Genomic DNA, 26,025 nt, shown 5'->3' on the forward strand with positions numbered 1-26,025 from the left:
TTTGAGAATTAACTTTTATGTATATATATATTAAATTAATGAACATAGTCACCAGTGAAAAGTTGCCACAGGCAGCACTTGATACCATTTGAAAGGCTCTTCTTAAGCCTTGAACAGGCTTAAATGAAGTCCTTATGTTAAATCAAATTTACTCCTATGTAAGTTACTTCTATATGTTTTTATTATTATTGTGCAAAAATTCATGTATGTAGTCAAAATCATATTTCAATGTCAGTGAAAATAAATGTCAAATGTAATTTTGTCAAAAAAATGGCAGTCTCTACTGTACAGAAAAAAGTTACTCTAGGATGGTTTCTTTTTTAACAGCCTGGGAACTACAGTAGCTGGGAGTTAAAAGATCAAATTAATTTAGAATCAATGGGATGAGACATGTGCTACCCTCTGTAGCATCTCCCAAGGACACTTAACTTGTGTGAAGTGATTAAAAGATGAAAAATCAGCAGCAATTTAGATCTCAGAACTGAATAGAACATAATGGAAAGGCGCAGAGCTCCTGACTGTCCCTTTAGAGTTTTCTGCTCCATGTTCTGTGTGCGACTTCTCTTTAGATACGTGTCCGGCTTGCTTAGTAGCTGTGTCTTTGTGCTAACTCTAACAAGTCAGCAATTCCCCCTGTTAAACTCTGCTGAAACATTGATCCCGTGAAAGTGTATGCAAGGATGCTCTCAACCCAAAGTATGACTGAACCTGGATTATAAAGGAGATACAAAAGGGAGTTACTCAAAATGCAACAGACATATATATAGGAAGGTGCAGTTAAGGGCCTTAAATAAAGTCTAGGCATTATATATATTCCAGTTTAGTTAGGATCAGGTTAGCTAGGTTATGTTTAGTGAGTCATGTCTACCTTCTCTATAAATTTCATATGTGGATAACACTATTTGAGGTCTTTCTATAGGCAGTGTGTAAACATTTTGCACGTTATGTTGTTATTTCATTTATTTTCTACAAGTACCCATGAGCTCTGTGGTAAGCAGAATAATGGCCCTCAATGATGTCCGTGTCCTAATCCCTTGAACGATGAATATGCCATGTTACTTGGCAAGTGGACTTAAGGTTACAGATGAAATTGAGGCTGTTAATCAGCTGACTTTGAGACGGGACAGTGTTCTGGAATATCTGGTGGGCCCATCATAATCAGAGGAGTCCTTATAAGTGGAAGAGGGAAGCATGTGCGGCAGATACAGGATGAGAAAAGGCTGGATTGGCTGTTGCTGACTTTGAAGATAGAAAGAGTCAGTAAGTCAAGGAATTCGGGTGGCCCCTAGAAGCTGGAAAAGAAATGGATTCTTCTCTAGAGTTTGTAGAAGGGATGCAGTCCTGCTGACAATATAGTTTTAGCTTAGTGAGACCTGTTTCAGACTTCTGACTTAGAGAACTGCAAGGTAACAACGCTTTGCTGCTTTAAGCCAGTAGGTTGGTGGTAATTTGTTACAGTGGCAACATAAAACCAACACATGTTACATTTTACAGTTAGGAACAGGGAGGCTTAGGTGTCATACTAGTGTTCACCTAGTTGTCAAGTGGTAGAGATCATTCACAGTATCATCCTTGTGAATTTCCTCTACTCATAAACCAGCAACAAAGTCAGCCACACTTCGGCTTCCTTCTCGCCCACTACCCTGAAATCCCTCACACAGTTTACCACTTAAATGATGCTCGACACTCTTGATTTAAGGAAGAGAATATATCACACATCTTTAAACACCCCCCTCCACCGCCCCAGTCCTATCTCCTTGGCTCTGAAATTCAGACTCACAAACACTTGACTAGTTAAGCTTCTTGAGTCACTTACAAATATTTCCTTTGAAACTTTCAAGCCTTCTACAGTCTCTTTGACTTGTAACTCTGGATTCTTCATAACCCAGGAAAGAGATGATTGGTCTCAAAAGCAAAAATGTCATGCCACTTTTTATGGTGGATAAGTTTTATTTTAAAAATCTTACAAGTTAGCTAAACCTGCAGTAGTTTTACCACTTATGTGAAATAGCATCTAATCTAGGGACACATTAGATCTGTTATTATTAGCAGCTGATTTTCTGAAGAGACAAAAGGAAGAAAAATGTTTAAAAAAAATTTTTTTTTTTTTTAAGGAGACAGAGAACTCTTTAGCATTTGGTTGGAGGAAACCATTTCACACCTATAATTAGTATGGTCCAGTTAGCTACCTTTGTTTGGGTTAATAAGTTATACCTTTATTTTATTCATACTTACTAGGCTTACCCTTCTGAGAAAGGACAATTTCAAAAGTGTGCTTTGCATTTTGTATTGGTTTATCTGATAATTTCTGCACTTTAACAGAAGGGTTTGTTTGTTTGCTTTCCCGGTAACAAATGGCATTCAGGTTCACAAGATATTAGTGGGTACATTTTGCTTGTTCCAACATATGGGGTTGTGAAGAACAGACTCATTTGAAAAGACCCTGATGCTGAGAAAAATTTGTTTGTCTAATGCTTAGCATTCAAGTGTTTAGTAAATTGACAGAAGAATGAATAAATCTCAGTTTGTGGGAATTTTGGTGAACAGTGCTCTTTTACAAATCATTACATAAATAGTATGTGCGTCAGACACAAAGCCATATCATGCTAGTGGTAAAGAACCTACCAGCTAATGCAGGAGACCTAAGAGGCCTAAGATTCTATCCCTGAGGGAGGAAGATCCCCCAGAGTAGGAAATGGCAACCTACTCCAGTATTCTTGCCTGGAAAATTCTATGGGCAGAGGAACCTGGCAGGCTACAGTCCATGTGGTTGCAAAGCATCAGACATAACTGAGGACACACACAGAATCAAGAGAATATTACCAGTTGAGTCTTCCTCCCAACCCACACTCCTGATCTTATCCTCAGAAGTATCATAAAAAATATTTTTTTCTTGGAGTTTCCAAACTCATTCATGTTTATATGTGTTTGAATTCACCACAATGCTACTAAGGGATGTTTAAGTTATTGTGTCTCATCTTCTAAGCCACCCTTCTGTATTCTGCTTTATGAAATTGGGGCTGGGACTCTGCAAACCTGTTTTTCCCGAGAAGACAGGTGGCCTCCTATCAGGCTCTGTCAATAGCAGTGTTAGAGGGGGCTTGGAAGGCAGAAGGAAAGTTAAGGAAAGTGTTTATCCTTCTGATTTCTGTTTTTGGTTTGTTTGTCCTTGTTAGTATCTCGCCAGAAATGTGTTTTTCGCCCAGGCAGTGGCTGGCTGCTTGTTCCGGCAGCAGCAGTTAATCCCACTTGCGGTTTTCCCGATATTCTCAGGAATAGCCCCGTCACCTCCCTTCAAAAATCCAGGGCCAGCTCCTTAGACTCTGTCCTCAGGGGGCCGTGTTTCAGCTTTGTAGGCCACTGATCCAGTTTCTAAGTTTTCGTAGTTAAACCTCTTTCCTTTGCTTCATCAGCAGAAATATTGGTGGTAGATGCTTTCTGCATGGTATGTGATGTTCCCTTTTTTTGTCTTTTCATCTCTTCAATACCTTACAGTCCTTTGTATTATTTTTTTTCCATTAAAAATACTGATAAGTCTTCTGTTTCCTGGCTACTGGATCCTAACTAATACGGTGGGAGTTTGTTTCTAGCAAGTTTTGCTGTTAAAATCAAATAAACATCTTGCATGTACCTTTTAAAGTTGGTAGGCAAGTGCTTCAGTAGACCTGCAAGGTCAAAGGATGAGTGCATTTTAAATTTTGATAACTACTGATACTGTCTTCAGAAGAGGCTGTACTAATTTCTAATCCTACCATCGGCACATGTAAGCTTCTATTTTACAGCATTTCTACTGATATCATGTATATAAAACAAATGTTTGTCAATAAATTAATGGAAAACAATTTTAACTGCTCTTTAAGCTTATTTTTCTTAAATAGTGAGGTTTAGAATCTTTTCATATATTTTTGGCAATTTGTATTTATGTGAATAGCTGTTTATGTCCCTTGCCCATTCACTGAGGTTTGTTTTTCCTTTTATTTAAAACAACTCTTTGTTTATAAAAGAAATGAGCTCTTCAGCTTGTGCTTTACAAATATTTTTCTCAGTTTGCATTTTTCTTTTGTCTTTATGATTTTTGTGTCTGACAAAGATTTTAGAATGTTTGTGTAACTTTGTCCTCTGTTATTGATTCTTGCTTAGAATGTCATTTTTCATATCAAGATTTAAACATATTTCCTCTATGCTTTCTCTTAGGGTTTGTATAGCTTTATTTTTCAGTGTTAAATTTGTTAAATATCTGGTGCATCTAAAAATCATTTTGAATACATTTACTTTAGCATAGTGTGTAAGGCTACAACATAATATTTTTCCAAGTGACCAACCAACTGTTCTAACACCATTTGTTGAGTAATTCTTATCTACTAATCTAAAATATCAGTTTTTATTAAATACAAAATTTTTACAGGTATTCTGGATCTATATCTAGAGTATATTATTTACTTTTGACACTAATCTCCTGTTTTCTCTCATCTATTTATGCATTCATGTTGAACTGTTATAATTTTGAAGCCTTATATTTCAATACCTGGTAAGATTAATCTTTACTGATTACTCTTTTTTAAAAGACATTTTTCTGGCTATTCTTCTGTTTTTATCTTCCTTTGTGAACTTTAGAACTATCTGGGCTTCTTCAACAAATAAACATTTTGGTATTTTAACTGGAAAAAATATGCTAAATTTAAAATTAACTTAAGGAGAACAGACATCTTTATGGTATTGAGTTTTTCTACTCAGGAACTGGTATCTTTATTCAACCTTTCTACTTCCAAGTTATGCAGGTGTCCATTTAAGATACTCAATAAAGCTTATTCCTGGGCATTTAATTTTTTCCTTTTTATTATAAAGATCTTTTTCTCATTATGTTTTTTAACTATAAAAGTCATACAAAGAAGCTATTGAATTAAAAGATAAAATAAAAAAAATGAAGCCACAATTGTACAGAAATGCTATAAATTCAACATAAAGAAATATATTTTTCCAGAACCATTTGACACTCCATCATCCTTAAATATTTTAGTATGTATTTCTTAAAAACAAGGACATTCTCTTATTATGTAATCACAGTATAATCATCACAACCAGGAACTTAACACAGATAAATTACTGTAATCTAATCTTTGAACTATATTCAAATTCAGCCAGTTGTTCTTATAATCTTCTGTAAGTAAAGGATTCAATTTAAAATCTCACATTGCATTTCATTGTCTTGTCTCTTTGATCTCCTTTAGTTGAGAATGGTTTCTAAGTTTTCCTTTCGTTTCATGCCCTTGATGCTGGGAGATTACAAACCATTATTAGTAGGTTATGATTAAGTTTGATTTGTCTGATATTTCCTTATGACTAGATTCAAGTCAGATATCTTTGGCAGGAATGTCACAGAAGTGATTCTGTGTTCTTCTTACGTCTTACCAGGTGGGGCATAATTTCACTTTAATCAGTTGATTAAGTATACACAGAGAGCTTTGCTGTTACTCTTTCCTTTTTTGAAATTAATAAGTATTTTGTCAAAAGTATTTTGAAAGTATATAAATATTCCATTTCTTCTCAAATATTTAATCAATTAATCATTGTAAAATTATGATTTCCTCGTTTAATCAAAAGGGCTTCCCTGGTGGCTTACCAATAAAGAATCCACCTACCAAGCAGGAGATGTGAGTTCAATCCCTGGGTCGGGAAGATGCCCTGGAGAAGGAAATGGCAACCCACTCCAGTGTTCTTAACTGGGAAATCTCATGGATAGAGGAGTTTGGCGGGCTATAGTCTGTGGTGCCACAAAAGAGTGGGACATGATTTAGTGACTAAATAACAGTAACAGTTAATTCAAAGTGTTTTGATGAATCACTATCATTACATGTTTTGATGCCTAAATTGTTTAATTGTTCAATCTGGCCACTGGGAGTGCTCTCAAGGTTGTTAAGCATTTCTTTACTTTCTAGAGCAATAAGATTTTTTTCAGGTTCAACTTGTACTTTTCCCTACCTGAGCCCACAGACCAGCCATTTTCCCGAAGAGCCCTAGTTCATTTTAATGCAGACTTGGATTTAAAAATCAAGATCAGGGTACTCTGGGTGTTCGTTGATGTTAGAGTGTTACTGCTCCCAGCCCCCTTCAGTGGACGGATCTAAGGAATTAGATTTTACCATTATTTTTGCTTGCATATCAATTTATTTCTAATAAAAAACCAATATTTCTGTTTCTATTTTGCTTGTATATCAATTTATTTCTATTGAGCCACTTAGTTTACACTAAGTGGTTGCAACTGAGTGCTGCAGCTCTCTAGTCATTTTGGTCTTCTCCTTCTGTATTTATAAATCTCTTCTCTCAAGTATGAAACCGTGTTCCTATGAATCCAAACGCCTTTGACCAGTTCCCCTGCGTGTGGCCCGTTCTTATCACCACTGCCCCTCTCCTCCTCCCCACTGAGGGTCTGACACTCAACCCTGGCTCATCCTGACCCCTCCCATTTCCCGCTTTTGTTCTCCTTACCCCTCTTGGCCTCTGATACTCTTCCCAGGCCCACCCCACGCTGGGTGCCCACCGCCCTGGTGCTGTGCATTGGGGCACCCTCTCATCACCCCACCCCTGCACTGGCATTGACGCCTACCTTTCTCTACTCTCAGCAGTTTTGGGACCCATTGGTTCAGAGGAAAGTAAAAGCTATTGAATATTAAGTTACTCATAATCAGCCACTTAAATTGATACTCTAAGGGATTTCCCGTCTATGAAATTCTGTTGCCTACTTATATAATTACAAAACTATCAAACAATTTTGTCTCTTTTCTTCATTCTTTTAACAGGCATGCCTTGTTTAATTATGTGTTGTAGATATTGCATGTTTTACAAAATGAAAGTTCGTGGCAGCCTTGTGTTAACTGAGTCTATTGGCACCATTTTTCTCTTTTTAAAAAATGTATTCATTTTAATTGGAAGCTAATTACAATATTGTCTTGGTTTTGCCGTATGTCAACATGAATCAGCCACAGGTGTACATGTGTTCCCCCTACCTGAGCCTCGCCCACCTCCCTCCCCACCCTATACAGGCTTGTCCCAGTACACGGGCTTTGGGTGACCTGCTCCAAGCATTGAACTTGCATCTGGCCACCAGTTTTACATATGGTAACATACATATTTCAATGCTATTCTCTCAATTCACCCCACCCTCAAATTGGAATCATTTTTCTAACAGCATTTGTTTACTTCTTGTCTCTGTGTTATATTTTAGCATTTCTTACTGTTTTTCAACCTTTTCATTATTACCATCATATTTGTTATGGTGATCTCTGTTAAGTGATCTTTTCTGTCTCTTTTTCCCGAATTTTTATAACTTGCATATTTCTTTTACAAATCGTGTTTCTTCGTACTTGCAGACATGTGTTGCACTAGTGAATGTTTGTGTCCTGTTCTTCAATTTATGCTGCTGACTCTAGCGTTTCAACATTAAACATGACGCTGTCTTTTGGTCTGATATATTCATCAAGTCAAGAATCTTCTTTCAACTTAAATTATTTAAAAAACAGTATTGAATTTTATTGACGACTTCTGCATCTGTTGAAGTTATGATTTTTAAAATGCTCACTTGTGGTAAATTATTTTGTTGTAACTTGAAATTTCTTCAAATTACTATAATAATCTTACATTTTTGTGGGTATGATTATGTTAATATGCTTCTGGACTTAATAAACTTATTCATTTTTATTTATATATGAGATCAGTATCTGGTTTTCATTTTCACATTGTCATCACATTTGGGTATCATTGCTTTACTTGCTTCATCAAAGAAATTTGGAAGGGTTTTTTTTTTTTTTTTTCTGTGTTCTGAAACATTTTACTAACATTGGAGCTATTTCTCCTATAAAAATTTGATAGAATTCACTGTGATAACACCTTGCTTTGATACATTTGTGTGTGTGTGTGTGGGTGTGTGTGTAAGAGAGAGAGAAACTGAACTGTGAGATTACTTTCTACTTCTTTCAAGGCAAATTATTTATTTAGGTTTTCTCTCTCTTCTAGGGTCAGTTTAGGAATATACATTTTCCTGAAAACTCACTCATTTTTAAATCAGAATTTTAATTATTTTGCATGTAGTTGTAAAAAAATACACTATCTTTATGATATTTCAAGTTAATTACACCTCAGTTATCTTTCTGACATTGAGTACTTATGACTTTTTTCCTTGTTTAGATAAGTCAGTAGTTTATTTTTTCCCTTTAAAGAAACAGTTCTTGAAATTGCTAACTTTTCAGCAGTTTTTCCTGTTTTATAATTATAAATTATAATATTAATTTCTACTTTTCTATTTTCTCTCTTCCATTTCTCTTATTATTTTAATTTTCTTTTTCTAACTTCTTGAGTAGAATGCTTAATTCTTTTTCCTTTATTGTAATATACATATTTAGGGGGGTGTTTGGTTCTCAAAGAAAGACTAACTACATCCCATTGGTGCATGAAAGCATTCACTATTTTTACTTTCTTGATATTTTATAATTTCAGTTTTGATATGCTCTTTAAGAATAAATTTGACATATGATTAATATATCTCATTAACTATGTAAAATAGTTATATCTCCAGTGACTCAATTTCCACTTGATTTTTGGGTTAAAAAGGAAAAGAACTTACTACGGAAGTTATTTTGTCTCGAGTTTTTCTTTCCAATTTGCTTTTTTAAAACAATTTTTAAAATTGAGGTATAGTTAATTTGTTAATATGAAAGCTGAGATTTTTGATTTATACATTTTAATGCCATTTAATTTGGAAAACATTTAATAGTAAGGCTCCATATCTAAATCTGTATTTCTTGATTCACTAACTTTAGACAATGGATATTGACAATCTAGTACAAAATGAGAAAGCTTTCTTCATATCTTAATTTGATTATTAATATCTAATGAATATTAATGTCTAAGTCTTTGGCTAAATTCATACCTTCAAATATTATTAGTAAGCATCCATTATTTTTAAATATTCTTTAGTTTGTAACTACTATCTGTTGTGTGAGGAAATTTATGCAAATATATTTTATACTTCTGCTTCTCTGCTGGAACTTCCAGTTTGTTACTCATTATTATTTACACTGTCTCCACTAGAATCTATGGACAATTCAAAATTTGTGTTAAGGTTTAAGGATTTACTTACCCTTTGTTAGTATGTGTGCATGCTAAGTCGCTTCAGTCCTGTCCGACTCTATGTGGCGCTACGGACTGTAGCCCGCCAGGCCCCTCTGTCCATGGGGTTCTCCAGGCAAGAACACTGGAGTGGGCTGCCATGCCCTCCTCCAGGGGATCTTCCCGACCCAGGGACTGAACTCACAGCTCTTTCTTCTCCTGCATTGGCAGGCAGGACCTTTACCACTAACGCCACCAGGGGAACGCCTTGATTAGTACAGTCCATACCGTTTAAGCCTTAGTCGTATGTCTATCAAGTTGTATTTTTCAGGGAGCTCATGGTGCAATATGTTCTCTGAAGTTCTTATTTGTTACTTTTATATTTATTGGAGAGGAAAACTCATGAGTCACATTTTTGCCATTTGTCAGGGAAAAATTTGTCTCACTGTTTGTCAGGATTTTGCTGCAGAGAACACTAAGGCCAAATTGAGTTTTGACTCTTATAGGAGACCCTTCCTCTTTTGGCTGGGTGTTAAAATAATTGTTTACCTTTGAAACAGCGTTCAGTTACTGACCTAGTACATCTGAAATATCTAGTCTCTTTGTAGATGATGAACTATGCTTTCTCTTTCCCATTCTGGGTCGTGGTATTTAGTTCTTCAGATTCAGGCCTTTGTAGGAGAAAAATGTTCTTGCATTAAATATCTGAGCATTCCCCCACCACTCCCACCTTGCCATTGTTACTATTTCCTTCCTCAGGAACAGTTTTCACTTGTAGTGACTCCTATCTTCATTTATCACTTTCTTCTTTTCTTTTCTCTATTTATGTTAACCTCTATGTTCTATGACTATATTTTCTTAATACTCTATTGCCATTTTTGACATTTCTAATGTGGATTTTGTTATAATTATTTTTCTTTCCTTTCCTGAATATAACCTGTTCATTTGTAATTTATTTCTATTGTCTTATTTATATTTAATGCCTTATAGATCATTTATCTTTCATAAGATTTCATGTGTGTGTGTGGTGGAAATTTCTTGCTGTTTACTACATCTTCTAATACATAGTATTTTTCATTTGATAAGTTAAGTGTTTTTCACACTTTCTCTTAGAGTATGTTATGCCTAGGTATCAGTATTATTGAATGATGTTTATTTTTCCTTTGAAGGTGGATTACTTGCAAGAAAAATAAATGAACTAGGATAGCAGACTGATGAAATTTTCTTGTATGTTAACTGTGAACACTTTCTCATCAACTTTGTTCTGTACTCTTCCCTAAATTGTATGTCTCTAATTAGTGCTGTCATAATTCAAGTGTCATAATTCTGTCAAGGTTTCTTGGTAGAGATTTCTTTATTTCTCTTTAATGACTGAGATCAGTGCTCAGCTGCTTCTGGGATTATCACCTAACATTTACCCTCTATTTTGCCATTACAACAACCTGACTCTTAAAAAGAATATAAGTACAGGTGGAATCCTTGTTTGGCCCTACATTTCATGTATATCATGGGTTTAAGGTTCTTCAAAGTATGTTCAGTCTCAAGAACTTCCCATTCCAGGTGAGAGTTCATCGGTTGACTCCTCCAGGACCCTACAACCTGTCCCTGGAGAATTCTGCTTGCTTCCTCTAACAAGAGAAGTATGCATATGCTTGCTTCTTTTAAGGTTCATTGAAATCACATCATGTGGCTGATATTCTTCTAAGTTCGTAGTAAGGAAATGTGCTTAATCCTCAGTTTAATGAAGATCGAAATATTTCCTCCTTAGTACACTTTTTTAGTTAGTGAGCTCTTTGCCATGGTGAATAGCTTTTTAATGCTAAAAATGACATTTCCATGATCTTCGATCTCATGTAGAAAAGAAGGTAAAATTATTCATGTATAATACCTTACAAGGGACAGAGTTCTTTCATTTGTTCATCTATTAGCTTTTGATGGGTATTCTTTGCCATATTCTTTAAACAAAACTTTATATTCATCAGCTATTCCTGCCTTCATTGGTTTTCCTTGATTTATTTTCCTTGCATACAACTGACCCTTGTCTGACATATAGAACAATGTTCTTATTTATCCATCATAATTTAAGAAGCAATATTTATTTAAATTCAAGCATTGTGATAAGTTCTAGTGTTTCATATATGAGTGAAGAATGGATCCTACCTTTAGGGGACAGTTGAAATAAACATTAAGTACAGTTGAAGAAATCATAACAAAGGATGATGCTTGCTTCACTGCAACTGTTTTCAGGTTTAAAACTGCTTCTCCCTCGTGATGAGAAGTTTAAATGTCACAGACAAGTATGGGGTGGATCTAAATGATGGATAAATTTTTTTTTTTAAGTTGAGAAAGAACCAAAGAGAATATCACATTGAAAAGACTAAATATGTTCATGGAGTAGATAGAAAATGTGTAGAAAATGTGTTATTGAAACCCGGGGGGCAAGGGAGAAGAATATGGTGGTGGTGGTTAATGAAGTTCAATGAGGTTAATTTATGATCATTGAAGGCATTGTGTTCCATACAAAATTATGTAACCACCATTGGAATTTTCTTTTCTTTTCTGTTTTGTGGTCACTCTGTGTGGCATACGGGATCTTAGTTCCCCCACCAGGGATCAAACCCACACCCAGTGGAACTGTGGAGTCTTAACCACTGGACTGCCAGGGAAGTCCCTACCATCAGAATTTTAGTAAGTACTGTGATACCAGAATGAAGGATGAGTTGGAAGGGAAGAGACTGGAGTCAGGGAGACTAGAGAGATTATTGCAAATAGTACAAATGAGACGCTAAGAGGCTCTGAAACAAGATTCTGACGTGTTGCCTGCATGGGAGTGGCACCTCTTCACAGCGGCCCTATTTGGCGGCTACACCATTAGGATTGAAGAAGCCCTGTTTGAAAGATACTTTAGAATACATTTCAAAAGAGGCAGAATTGATGGGTTTCATAACACATTGGCCCTGAGAGGGAAACAAAAGAATAGGATCCCAAGATTGGCGATAGAGTTATGGAAAATAACGGGATTTTCTCAACCCAGGTGGAGGATTCAGGAGGAGGATCAGGCTTTTGAGGGAAAGAAGCATGAGAGGAATTATCACTGAAGTTTTTGCTATTTTGAGTTTGATTTTCCTGGATGACATTCACATGAATATCAGTAGAGCGAAGGTTAGAGCTCTGGACTAGAGTTTGGTGTGAGGATCTGTGTGACAGTGGGGATGCGAGTGCTGAAAAGGTCATGCAAGGAGATGGTCTAAACTGAGAGGAGAAGACAGGGACCCTGGGAATGGACTGGTGGACAGCATGCTCTGAGGAGGAAGACGGGAGTTCGTAGGGCAGGCTAGTAAGGAAGAGGCAGGTAAGGAAGGCACAGTGTCACAGAGGTCTCATAGGCAGAAACTTCACCAGCGTCAAATGTCAAACATGGTACGGTGAAGACTGAAAAGCGGTTCCTGGGCTAGAAACTCCAGGATTTCCTATAATTTTTAATAAAGACAATTTTTAATAAATAATGAAGGTGAAAGATAATTTTTAGTGGGTGGAAAAGTGAATGTGAGTTGAGGCAATAAAGATGTAGATGCATTCATCAGCATATAAACAGAAGCTGTGTCAATAATTTGTTGTATAACGTTCCCCTCGTTTTTCCCTCTTCAGTTAATACATGTTTATTTTTACGTCTTAACTACTCAGACAAGAGGCAGGGACAGCACAGGCCCGCTTGTATAATGGTCCATGTTGGTATGTCAACTTTTATTTTTAGAAGCCCTTCTTTGGGCACTATTTCTTTGCCTTTTGATTGTTTGTTTAATTGAAAAATTTTAAGTGCCTATGTTTATTGAATGTTATTTGAAGAAGAATTAACTTTGGGATTTTAGAAAACAACAGTTAGTTGAAGGGAAAAGAATAAACACACCATTAACCACTGACATAGTGAAAGGTTGCTGCTATGAGCCATGAACAACGCCCGCATTCTTGGCCTCCAGAGGAACCGAATTCAATCTGAGGCTTGATCACTGAGAGCTTTTTGTGTAGCAAAGTTTTGTTAAAGTATAAAAGAGATAATGAAAACTTCTGACACAGACATCAGAAGGAGACAGAAAGGGTGCTCCCTTGCTAGTTTTTAGCATGGAGTTATATACCTATTAGCAAGCTGCTAATTAGAGAAAGGAAACTCCTCAAAGCTGAGAGAACTGCTCCAGCCCTTCTCCCACAACATGCATTTTGAGATAACTTTGGCACAAGGTGAGACATCCCAGGCCGTAAAACAATGGACATGAATCTTAAAGAAAGGCAGATTTCCAAGCAAATACATAGTTCATTAACATACCTTAAGAAAGACATTTCCATGAGAAAAACTGCATTGGTTAGCTCAAGGTTTGGATAAAGTTAAGTTCAGGTGGAACCGGGTGTCACCAAAACAACACAGAATTAAAAGAAACCTCCTTTAATTTTGTGTAGAGAAGGAAAAACAAAAAAACCTGCCACTTGCAGTTTATTCCCTCCTGCCACTTGCGGACCTCTGACCTCCCTAGGCAGGCTGTTAACACTCTCGGTAGATGTGTTTCAGTTCAGTTAAGTTCAGTTGCTCAGTCATGTCAACTCTTGGCGATCCCATGAACCGCAGCACACCAGGCCTCCCTGTCCATCACCAACTCCCGGAGTCTACCCAAACCTGTGTCCATTGAGTTGGTGATGCTATCTAACCATCTCATCCTCTGTCATCCCCTTCTCCTCCTGTGTTTATTCTCTATTATTACACAAATTTAGGCTTATTTATTAATAGAAACATAGAACTAGATCAGCTATCTAAGTATATACAGGGAATTAGTTACACTTACAGTCTCTGGTGGATATTTTCCTTTCTCCTACCCAACTCCTTGTTCTGTACTTTAGTCCTATGTTAGAATTCACTCTTGCATATTAGTATAAGAATTGCTATTCTTACTGAAAGTTTATTAATAATATTTCTGTTACTACTGCTACCTAACCATTTGTACTCTGAATACTGTATTAAGCAAATTTCTACTTATCACTGGATTCATCACTAGAGTCCACTACAGTTAATTACTTTGAATCAGTCTGTTTTGTAGGTTTCCCAGGTGGTACTAATGGTAACGAATGCTTCTGCAAAGGCAGAAGATACAAGCAATGCAGGTTTGATCCCTGGGTCGGAAAGATCCCCTGCAGAAGGCAATGGCAATCTACTCCAGTATTCTTGCCTAGAGAATCTGATGGACAGAGGAGCCTGGCAGGCTATGGTCCATAGAGTCGCAAAGGGTCAGATGCGACTGAAGTGCCCTGGCATGCAGGCGTCCTCTGACATTTTCGCATGGTGTTGTCGCATTTTCTCTTTGGCTCTACTGTCCGTCTCCTTTATCTTGCCCCATGAGCTGCTCAGATAAGCTCAGTCTCCTAGTAAAGAGTGCTTAGGCATTTACAATTCTGTTAAGGCGTCACTTATTCTACCGCTTCCTCTTTGCTTTCTGCAAAGGTTATTTATCTATTATACTTTTAAGGGAAAGCTTGTTGGGGAAAAATAATATGGTCTTCAGTTCAGTTCAGTTGCTCAGGCGTGTCCAACACTTTGCGACCCCATGGACTGCAGCATGCCAGGCCTCCCTGTCCATCACCAGCTCCAGGAGTTTATTCAAACTCATGTCCATTTAGTCAGTGATGCCATCCAACCATCTCCTCCTCTGTCATCCCCTTCTTCTCCTACCTTCAATCTTTCCAAGCATCAGGGTCTTTTCAAATGAGTCAGTTCTTTGCATCAGGTGGTCAAAGTATTGGAGTTTCAGCTTCAGCATCAGTCCTTCCAATGAATATTCAGGACTGATCTCCTTTAGGATGGCCTGGTTGGATCTCCTTGCAGTCCAAGGGACTCTCAAGAGTCTTCTCCAACACCACAGTTCAAAAGCATCAGTTCTTGGCCTTCTTGAGGGTCCAACTCTCACATCCATACATGACTACTGAAAAAACCATAGCCTTGATCAGATGGACCTTTGTTGGCTAAGTAATGTCTCTGCTTTTTAATATGCTGTCTAGGTTGGTCACAACTTTACTTCTAAGGAGTATGCATCTTTTAATTTCATGGCTGCAGTTACCATCTGTAGTGATTTTAGAGCCCCCCAAAATAAAGTCTGCCACTGTTTCCCCATCTATTTGCCATGAAGTGATGGGATTGGATGCCAAGATCTTAGTTTTCTGAATGCTGAGTTTTAAGCCAACTTTTTCACTCTCCTCTTTCACTTTCATCAAGAGGTTCTTTAGTTCTTCTTCACTTTCTGCCATAAGGGTGGTTCTATTTGCATATCTGAGGTTATTGATATTTCTCCTGGCAATCTTGATTCCAGCTTGTGCTTCCTCCAGCCCAGCGTTTCTCACACTGTACTCTGCATACAAGTTAAGTAAGCATGGTGACAGTACACAGCCTTGACCTACTCCTTTTCCTATTTGGAACCAGACTGTTGTGCCATGTCCAGTTCTAACTGTTGCTTCTTGACCTGCATACAGAATTCTCAAAGGCAGGTCAGGTGATCTGGTATTCCCATCTCGTTAAGAATTTTCCACAGTATTTATTGTGATCCACACAGTCAAATGGCACCCCACTCCAGTACTCTTGCCTGGAAAATCCCATGGACGGAGGAGCCTGGTAGGCTGCAGTCCATGGGGTCGGGTCGTAAAGAGTCGGACAAGACTGAGCGACTTCCCTTTCACTTTTTACTTTCACGCATTGGAGAAGGAAATGGCAACCCACTCCAGTGTTCTTGCCTGGAGAATCCCATGGACAGAGGAGCCTGGCGGGCTGCGGTTCCTGGTGTCACAACAGTCGGACACGACTTAGTGACTAAACCACCAATATGTTGTTCAGTGGCTTTAATGTAAAACCTTTGTGACTTAAACTTCTTGGAAATGAGGATCAGTGGAGCCTTTTTTGGTGAATTGTAAAGTGAGCTTCTAGGCTGTGAGTGCTATCTAGCCTACTTTAGATTTTGAGTTCTCTTGGCTGTGCCAGCCCTGTGCAAATTTGTCCCTGCAGATGCTGCAGCCTTCCTCAGGCAAGGTGAACTTTCAGTTTTTCTAGTCTTTACTGGCAACTCATAGTCTGATAATATCTGTCCTGTGGATTTTATATTTTTGCTTTACCTGAAAGATGAATATATTTACCTTTTCAAAGCCCCTTTCAAAGTCAGAATTTCTTAAACATTGTCCTTTTCCCAAATCTCTATGGCACCATCCGCCTTTTATGTCCACACCAGTCCCCAGGGCTATTTCTGACCCTGTTTTTAAATTCAGTTAGGAAAGTGGACTAAATCAATACTTAGTGTTAAGTCTTTTCTTAACCCATGTGTATAAATCTACTATAAAATTTTATATAATATCCTATAATAGAGCTATTACTATACTAAAAGCATTTTGATATAATTTAATTATAACTTGGTTTACTTAAACTAATAATTCCATATAATGCTAAAATGCAATTAGGTAATTTTTCCTTAAGTTTTAACTGAGTAATTTAAGTAAGAAGATACCTAAAACATATAATTAGAATTTTCAAGTTTATTAAATGGTGATGATTTATGTGGTAGGTAGCAGCCAGCTTTTGTTTAAATTAAAAAAAAAATAAATTTTACTAATCTCAATTTTGTATTTAGAAAGTGGTTATCTGTTGTTGATTCATTTTTAGATCACAAAAGGCTTAAGACATTTTTGAAATTTTATGATTCAGTAACCTGGCGTAAAAGCGGATATATTTATTGAGATGAGGTCATTGAATACATTTCGACAAAGGGTTAGCAATGCATTAGGCCACTGATTTTCTCAGCAACTGTTCACCAAGGGAAGGAGTAATGTGCACCCCGGTATTTATTCCTGCCTTCCATTCTACAACATTCCCAACAGCATGCATTCTCCCGGGATGGGGAGAGGACCTGTTATGTGAGTGCCCATTTTTGCCATGGTGGCTGTCGTCAATATTCTGTCTTCCTTTTCATCTCCTTTGGAAGATGTCAGTTCTTTCTGGCACTGAAGGGGAATGACAATTAGTTTGCTTCTCGGCTATGATTACTATCTTTCTGCTTGTAAGGGAGTGTGTGTGATTTGCTTACACTTGAACTTCAGAAGGAATTGCAAACTGAATCCAGACCCTGGAAGATGATCTGTAGGGCTCTGATGAGGAGCTAGCCAAAGATGGGGCCCTGCATAGGAATGAACAAAAATGACTAGTATTTCAGAGAGAGACAGGGTGATCAAGAGGGAGAGGGAGACCTCAAGAAAACTCTTCTTTGAATTTTCATGTCTGGAGTTCTGGAACCACTTCACGTTCGAAAGGCATAGGATAAAGATTCTGAAAGGCTTCCTTCCAGAGAAGTGACATGATATAAACATTCCATTTACTGGAATTAAACACATAATATATGCCAGACTAAATCTGGCATAAATGAAAAACATTAAATTCTTTCCTCTTTTTAATCACCCTATGCAATTCTGCTTATGTATCAAATAAAGACTGGTAATACCTCATTTTCATAGTCGCTGAATTCCTTTACTATGATGAATGTTTGCAATTAAACTCTATTTGCAAATTTGGTTAACAAGGTTACAGAAAAATACTTACATTTTTAATTGATTTTTTTAATTTTGCAGACTTGCAAAAATCTAGGATCATTGATTATGGTCAGTTGAATGCATTATGCCACTTGAGAAGAATACAACCCAGGTAGGTTATCATGCCTTCCTTTCCTTTTCCTGTCGCGCAAATGAATATGAATATATTTGTTCCATGGATAAAGTATAGTAATAAGCCATTGTTGATTCTCAGAGGTACCTGATTTACCACACAGATAAAAATATCTGAAAACCTGGAGGTTATTTCTCCAGACTGAAGGGGCAGACGATATATGTCATATTTTAAGGAAACAATTTAGCGTGAAGCGCGCATAACTCATCCCTAGCTGGACCCTTTCTAGTACTCAAAAAGCCGTCATAAGAGAAAAAAGCTTCAAATGGCTGAAAACACAAATCCCGAGTGAAATAAGCACTTTAGCGGTGCCTAGGAGATGCCTGGTTGAAATATATTCGACCCAAAGAACTATAGAATATTGGTTTAAACCTCAGGATACCTAAGATATGTGATGCTTGAAGATACGATTTTTAAAAAATTTATTTTCTTGTCAATTCCTTTTCCCCAGCTGGATTTTTGAAATTGTAAAACTAGCTAGTTTCTTTCTTATCCATCAGTGTCTATCTATCCTCCTACTTTTCTTCACTAGGAGAGGCCCTTGCCCATCTTAAGTCATATCCTCTTAACCACTTCAAGTTATTTACATCTTCGTTGACCTCTTTACTCCTTCTTTCTTGGAGAAAGGAGGAGGCTATGCTTTTTCTTTTTTTTTTTTAAATTTTTCCAAAGCTTACATTTTTATTATGCCTTCCTGTCCCTTCTGCACATGTGGCATCTTTTCCCATAGGGTAAAGAATTAAATAAACTTACTTTGGAGTCAGGCGAGTCACCTGGTTTTAATCCTGGCTCAGCCACTTCCCAGCTGTGTGGCCTTGGACTGGTTACATAATTTCTTTTTACCTCAGTTTTCTCATTAGTAAAATGGAGATAATAGTCATATCCATTTCAAAGAATTATTAGGATGATTAAATGAGCTAATGTATATGTACAGAGTATCTGGTACATGGTGAGAGCTATAGAAGTATTTTTATTATTGTTATTTAAAAAAGCTCACCCAGGCTTTTGACTGTTGAATTTATATGCTGCCCTCCCCCTACCCCCTTTTTTTTTCCACATAGAAGATTTTATGTGAGGCTTTTGGAGCAGAACACTTCCTTTACCCTTATTTTCCTCTTGCTTTCTAGGCCAGATATTTTATTTTAAAATTTATTTATAGATTCCACCTCCTTACCCTTGGGGAATCATAATAAGAGAGGTTAAATCATCTAGATCCGGGTCTGCCAAAGAATCCATTCTACAAAAGTTTACCAGCCTTCATCTTTCTGGATTGAGAATCCCTTCCAGGCAGAGTTGCCTCATCAGACAATCATCTGGTCCAGGTGCAGTCTGGTTGGCCTGCCCTACTTCCCTCTATTCAGTCCCAGATTTTCTGAGCCTTCTCTTGGACACTGTCTGTGTTTGCTCAGTCGCTCAGTCACGTCTGACTCTTTGTGGCCTTTTGTACTGTAGCCCACCAGGCTCCTCTGACCATAAGATGTTTCAGGCAACAATAATGGAGTGGGTTGTCATTTCCTCCTCCAGGGGATCTTGCCAAGCCAGGGGTTGAACTGGCCTCTCCTGCAGATTCTTTACCTCTGAGTCATCATGGAAGCCCCTCCCTCTCTTTCACACTAGCTCCCCTGAATTTCTTGGGTGTTTCCTGTTGCAAACACCAAGGGCCTGGAAAGGGGCACATTTTAGGGGGGCTATGTATAGGTCACGGCTCATTCTTTTAGAAAACATTTTGCCGTTGCTGTTCAGTCAGTCAGTTGTGTCTGACTCTCTGAGACCCCAGGGACTGCAGCACGTGGGCTCCTTTGTCCTCCACTATCTCCCAGAGTCTGCTCAAATTCATGTCCACTGATTCGGTGGTGCTATCTCACCATTTCATCCTTTGCCACCCCGTTCTCCTCCCGCCTTCAGTCTTTCCCAGCACGAGGGTCTTTCCAGTGAGGTGGCTCTTCCCATCAGGTGGCCAAAGTATTGGAGCTTCAGCTTCTGCAGCAGTCCTTCCAAGGTTGATTTCCTTTAGGATTGATTGGTTTGATCTCCTTGCAATCCAAAGGAGGGACCCAAGAGTCTTTTCCAAGGGAGGGACTGTCAAGAGTCTTCTCCAACACCACAATTTGAAAACATCAATTCTTTGGCGTTCAGTCTTTATGGTTTAACTCTCACATCTGCACATGACTACTGGAAGAATGATAGCTTTGACTATACAGGCCTTTGTCAGCAAAGTGATGTCTGCTTTTTAATACACTGTATAGTTTCGTCATAGCTTTCCTTTCAAGGAGCAAGCGTCTCTTAATTTCATGACTGCAGTCACCTTCACAAAATTAGATGTGAAAATAGGTATTTAAAATGAGAAAATAAACTACAACAAATTAATGAAGACTTGGCATTCAGGTTGCTTTTCCTTCATGAGATTTCTTAAGGCAATTTATCCAAAATGCATACATAGAAATTACTTAAGTCTTTCAGAGAGATTTAAGAAAAATTAGCTCTTCCATATTTATTTCATATGTATTATATGTTTAAAATGACCAATGAAATATGCTTTTTCCCCATAATAAAAACAGAAAGCCTGAGAATTAAATGACCCAAGGATTAACTTTTTTATACATGTAAACTATGAAAGATCTTGGTTTTTGGAGTCTCCTACTCTCTGGTTGCAGTGGAATGGTATAGAGGCTTCTCTTGTTTCAGAGCATGGGTGCATGGGCTTCAGTAGCTGTGGCTCCCAGGCTCCAGAACATAAGCTCAAAAGTTGTGGTGCATGGGCTCAGCTGCTCTGCAGCATGTGGGATCAGGGTTCAGACTTTTGTCTCCTGCATTGGCAGGCAGATTCTTCACCACTGAGCCGCTAGGGAAGGTCTTTCTTTTGATATCACACCAACTATATATGTTATACTATACATATACATATATATCATGGGTTGGCTAAAAGGTAAGTTGGTTTTTTCTGTAAGATGACTCTAGCAGTGCTTGTTTTTTTTTAACTGCATTTGAAATAATTTTGTTAGATTGTAATGTGACAGCCATCATACCAGTGTGCATTTAAAAAAAGAAACATCAACATTGGTGAATTTTTGTGTAGCCATTTTAATATTGAAGGTGGAAGGGAAAAACGTAACATTTTCAGCATATTATGTTTTATTATTTCAAGAAAAGTAAAAGCATAACTGAAACATGAATATTTGTACAGTGTATAGAGAAGCCGCTGTGACTGATCGAATGTGTCAAAAGTGGTTTGTGAAGTTTCACATTGAAGATTTCTCGATGGACAATGATCCATGATTGGGGAGACAAGTTGAAGTTGATAGCGATCAAATCAAGACATTAATTGAGAATCAAGCATTGAAAATCGGTACCAGCTTGGTTATGTTAATCACTTTGATGTTTGAATTCCATATAAGTTAAGTGAAAAAACCTTCTTGACCATATTTCCACATGAGATTCCTTACTTAAACATAGCAAAAATGTTCAGATTGCGGTGGGCAATGAAAAGTGGATAATGGACAATAGTGTAGAATGGAAGAGATCGTGGGGTAAGTGAAATGAACCACCAACAACAACGCCAAAATCTGGTGTGCATCCAAAGCAGGTGATGTGTTTTTGGTGGAACTGGAAAGGAGTCCTCTATTTATGAGGTCCCAAAAGCTTAATTCCCATAAACACTGCTCCCAATGAGACCAACTGCAAGCAACATCTGATGAAAATCATCCACAATTAGTCAGCAGAAAACGCACAATCTTCCATCAGGAGAACATAAGACTGCATGTTTCCTTAATGACCAGGCAAAAACTGTTGCAGTTTGGTTGGGAAGTTCTGATTCACTGCCTGGATTCGTTAGACATTTCCCCTTTGTATTCCATTTATTTTGGCCTTTACAAAATTCCTGTAATGGAAAAGATATCAATTTCATGGAAGACTGTAAAAAGCACCTGCAACCATTCTTTGTTCAAAGAGGTAAAAAATTTTGGGAAGATGGGATTATGAAGTTTCCTGGAAAATAGCAGATTGTATTAGAATAACACACTGATCACAGTATTCAATGAAGTTCTTAGTTAAAATGAAAAATGTATGTTTTATTTAAATATCACAGGAATATTTTGGCCAACCCAATATAATACACACACACACACACACATACACACACACACACACGTTCATATGTGTAGTCACTATCTTTGAACAGCTGTCCTTCCTCCCAGATCCTTCCTGTGACCCAGCATGGGAAGGGGAAAAAGAGAGACTGCTACTCCTTACCATTTACCACGTACCTTGACCATGGGCTCAATTCCTGCTGCTAAAGCTGCTCCTGTCTACTGTTTAAGTGCATGTGAATTCTTCTCATTCCTTCTCACTGAGAATCACACACACACACACACACACACACACACACACACAGAGGCATGCATATGTGGTCAATCGCTTCAGTTGTGGCCGACTCTGCGACCCCATGGACCATGAAAGCCCCAGGCTCCTCTGTCCATGGGGTTTTCCAGGCAAGAATACCAGAGTAGGTTGCCATGCCTTCCTCCAGGGGATCTTCCCAACCCAGGGATAAAACCTCATCTCCTGCATATCCTGCATTGCAGAAGACACAGAGATGCTAGTTCAATCTTGCCTGAACAATCCCATGGACAGAGGTGGGTTACTGTCTGTGGAGTCATAGAAGAGTTGGACATGACAGAGCAACTAAGCAATAACAATATGCACATATCCAGAATATAACCATTTCTCACCACCGCTAATAATACCATCTTGGTCCAGAGCACCAATGCTCTTGCCAGGATTACTGTAATAGCCTATTGCTTGGTTTTCTTACTCCGCCCCTTGCACATTTACACTCTATAAGTTGGCACAGAAGCCAGGGAATATTGTTAAAATGTACAGCAGAGCATTGTTTGTTCAAAATATTCTAACGCCTTCCGTATCACTCAAGGTAAAAGCTAAGATGTTCACAGTGGCCTGCAGGGTCACACATGGTCTCATCCCACTGCATCTCTAATCACTTCTTCTGGACAAGACCCTTCTGCTTCTTTTGCTCTAACCTCAGTTGCCTCCATGAGCTGTTCCTACCACATCAAGAATGCTCCTGCCTCAGGGTCTTTGCACTCATGCTTTCTATCCGGGATGCTCCTTCTTCAGATGTCTGCTCTCCTTTATGCCTCAGTCCCCTCAGTGTGACAGGGAAGAACAAAATCTGACTCCAGGTTGGACTGGTTTCTTTAACCTCTGCTTTCCGTTTCTTCCGCTAATACAATCACTAAAGCGATTCTGTCTATAGCTGTAAGCAAACACAATGGTCTGCCTCGGGGAGCCCTGCCTGTCTACCTGAATGTGAAACTAAAGTGCCTTTGCTCAGCTCACAGGGAGTCGCCTTGACCCTGTGAGCGGGGCAGGAGAAATGAACACGTCCCCTCCCTGAGGCTGCCCAAACCAGGAGATATTTTGCGAAACTTATGGCCTTTTTACTTTACTTCCTCACCTCATCCCCCCTCGATATTCTATAAAATAAACTAGCATGCAGACCCCACTAAAGTGGGACTCTAGGACTCTAGTTAGCCATCTTCTTGGATGCTCGACTTTCTGAATAAAGTCGCTCTTCCTTGTTTCAACACCTAGTGTCTGGGTTATTGGCCTGTTGTGCAGTGAGCAGACCAAACTTGGACTCGGTAACACCAGGCTTTCTGTGACCAGCCTATATGAAATAGGTACTCTTAGCATGTATTATGCTCTGAGTGTTGCTTTCATTTCTTAATAGCATATCTGACATACAGTTATAAATTTATTTTTGTTTCCTCTCTCTACATTGAAAACTTCATGAGGACAAAATTCATTTTATTTCTGATGCATTCCCAGTGATCAGAATAGTGTCTGACACATTATTGGTGCACATTAAATATTTGTTGAATAATCTCCTTTATCTGGTATGATAGTTCTCTAGAATCTGGATCAATTAATATATTCTTGTTACTACTTGTTGATGTTAATATTACTCCTAAGTGAATTTCCCCTAAAGTACCAAACCTTTTTTATGAACTCCTTTATCTTGATACTCTTATTAATCTCCCCTATGCCAACTTTAATTTTATTTATCCTTCAAGGTCCAAATTGTCTCCCATCAAATGTCATGGTTTTTTATTTTCCTTTACATTTGTTTCAGAAAGGCTGTAAGCTGGGAGTCTGAATGATTGCCTTCTAGCTCTTGTTCTGATGTGAAGTATGAAGGAGGTATTTGTAATATCAGTTAAACTCTCAGAGTTCAGTGTTCTCATTTGCAAAAGGAATGACATAAATTTGATCTGACACACAAAAATTTCAGCCTTTTTACTGTATAAAGCTGAAGCTATATTTTTATCCACACTTTTATCTTAGTGAATGATAAAATTATCTACACAGCTGTCCAAGCCAGAAACTGTCATATCATAGACTCTGATCTTCTCTCCATTTGATAAGTAAATTATAATCACATTACTTATAAGAGCTTTTATAATGGGATGCTTTTTACATCTCCAGTCTTGTCTCACAGTGACTCTTCCTTTGCTCCCAGTGATGATGTGACAGGTGGCTTCTTCACTACACCTGCACCATATTGTTGAGCGTCTTGTACTTTTTGCTCTTATTGATGTCTTGGTCTGAATTACCATTTTCCTGTTTATCCCCAACTCCCAATAAATAGGTGAACTAATCTTCATAGTCAACCTAAAATCTTCTCTAAGAAGAGTATTCTTCTCCATTTCCACTTGACTCTGTAATATTTTCTATTAGAGCACTCCTGATAATTTATTATGCATTTGTTTAAAGTCTCTTTTTCTCTATTATAATAGAGGTATCTCCTTGAAGGCTATATTTATTAGATTACGGTAACTGCCAGTATAGATTTATACTATAAGAGAAATAGACTTAAGGGACTAGATCTGATAGACAGAGTGCCTGATCAGCTATGGATGGAGGTTCACGACATTGTATAGAAGACAGGGAGCAAGACCATTGCCAAAAAAAAGAAATGCGAAAAAGGAAAATGGCTGTATGAGGAGGACTTACAAATAGCTGGGAAAAGAAGAGAAGTGAAAAGCAAAGGAGGAAAGGAAAGATATACCCATTTCAATGCAGAGTTCCAAAGAGTAGCAAGGAAAGATAAGAAAGACTTCCTCAGTGATCAGTGCAAAGAAATAGAGTAAAACAATGGAATGGGAGAGACTAGAGATCTCCTCAAGAAAATTAGAGACACCAAGGGAATATTTCATGCAAAGATGGGCTCGATAAAGGACAGAAATGGTATGGACCTAACAAGAGCAGAAAATAATAAGAAGAGGTGGCAAGAATACACAGAAGAACTGGAGAAGAAAGATCTTCATGACCCAGATAGTCATGATGGCATGATCACTCACCTAGTGACAGACATCCTGGAATGTAAAGTCAAGTGGGCCTTAGGAAGCATCACTATGAACAAAGCTAATGGAGGTGATGGAATTCCAGTTGAGCTATTTCAAATCCTAAAAGATGATGCTGTGAAAGTGCTGCACTCAATATGTCAGCAAATTTGGAAAACTCAGCAGTGGCCACAGGACTGGGAAAGGTCAGCTTTCATTCCAACCTCAAAGAAAGGCAATGCCAAAGAATGCTCAAACTACCGCACAATTGCACTCATCTCACATACTAGCAAAGTAATGCTCAAAATTCTCCAAGCCAGTCTTCAATAGTATGTGAACCACGAACTTCCAGATGTTCAAGCTGGAATTAGAAAAGGCAGAGGAACCATAGATCAAATGGCTAACATCTATTGGATCATCAAAAAAGTGAGAGAGTTCCAGAAAAACATCTACTTCTGCTTTATTGACTATGCAAAGTCTTTGACTGTGTGGGTCACAACAAACTGTGGAAACTTCTAAGTGATGGGAATACCAAACCACCTGACCTGCCTTTCCTTATGTCAGAAAGTGATGAAGATCTAAAGAGCCTCTTGATGCAAGTGAAAGAGGAGAATGAAAACATTGACTTAAAGCTCAACATTCAGAAAGCTAAGATCATGGCATCTGGTCCCATCATTTTATGGCAAATAGATGGGAAACAATGGAGACAGTGACAGACTTCATTTCTGGGGTGTGGGGGGACTCCAAAATCACTGCAGATGGTGACTGCAGGCATGAAATTAAAAGATGGTTGCTCCTTGGAAGAAAACCTATGACCAACCTAGACAG

At 38.1% G+C, this 26,025-nt stretch overlaps 1 protein-coding gene across 1 annotated transcript in view; it reads left to right on the top strand.

The window, feature by feature from the left end:
• The window catches only part of CNBD1 (cyclic nucleotide binding domain containing 1), a 351,846-nt gene that overhangs the window by 1,149 nt on the left and 324,672 nt on the right, over positions 1-26,025 (top strand). The window contains exon 2 of the mRNA XM_065903452.1: positions 17,743-17,815. Within this exon, the coding sequence (XP_065759524.1) occupies positions 17,743-17,815 (73 nt within the window). The remainder of the gene's footprint in view (positions 1-17,742; positions 17,816-26,025) is intronic.

The sequence above is a fragment of the Muntiacus reevesi genome, chromosome 12 (assembly GCF_963930625.1).
Source record: "Muntiacus reevesi chromosome 12, mMunRee1.1, whole genome shotgun sequence".
NCBI lineage: Eukaryota > Metazoa > Chordata > Mammalia > Artiodactyla > Cervidae > Muntiacus > Muntiacus reevesi.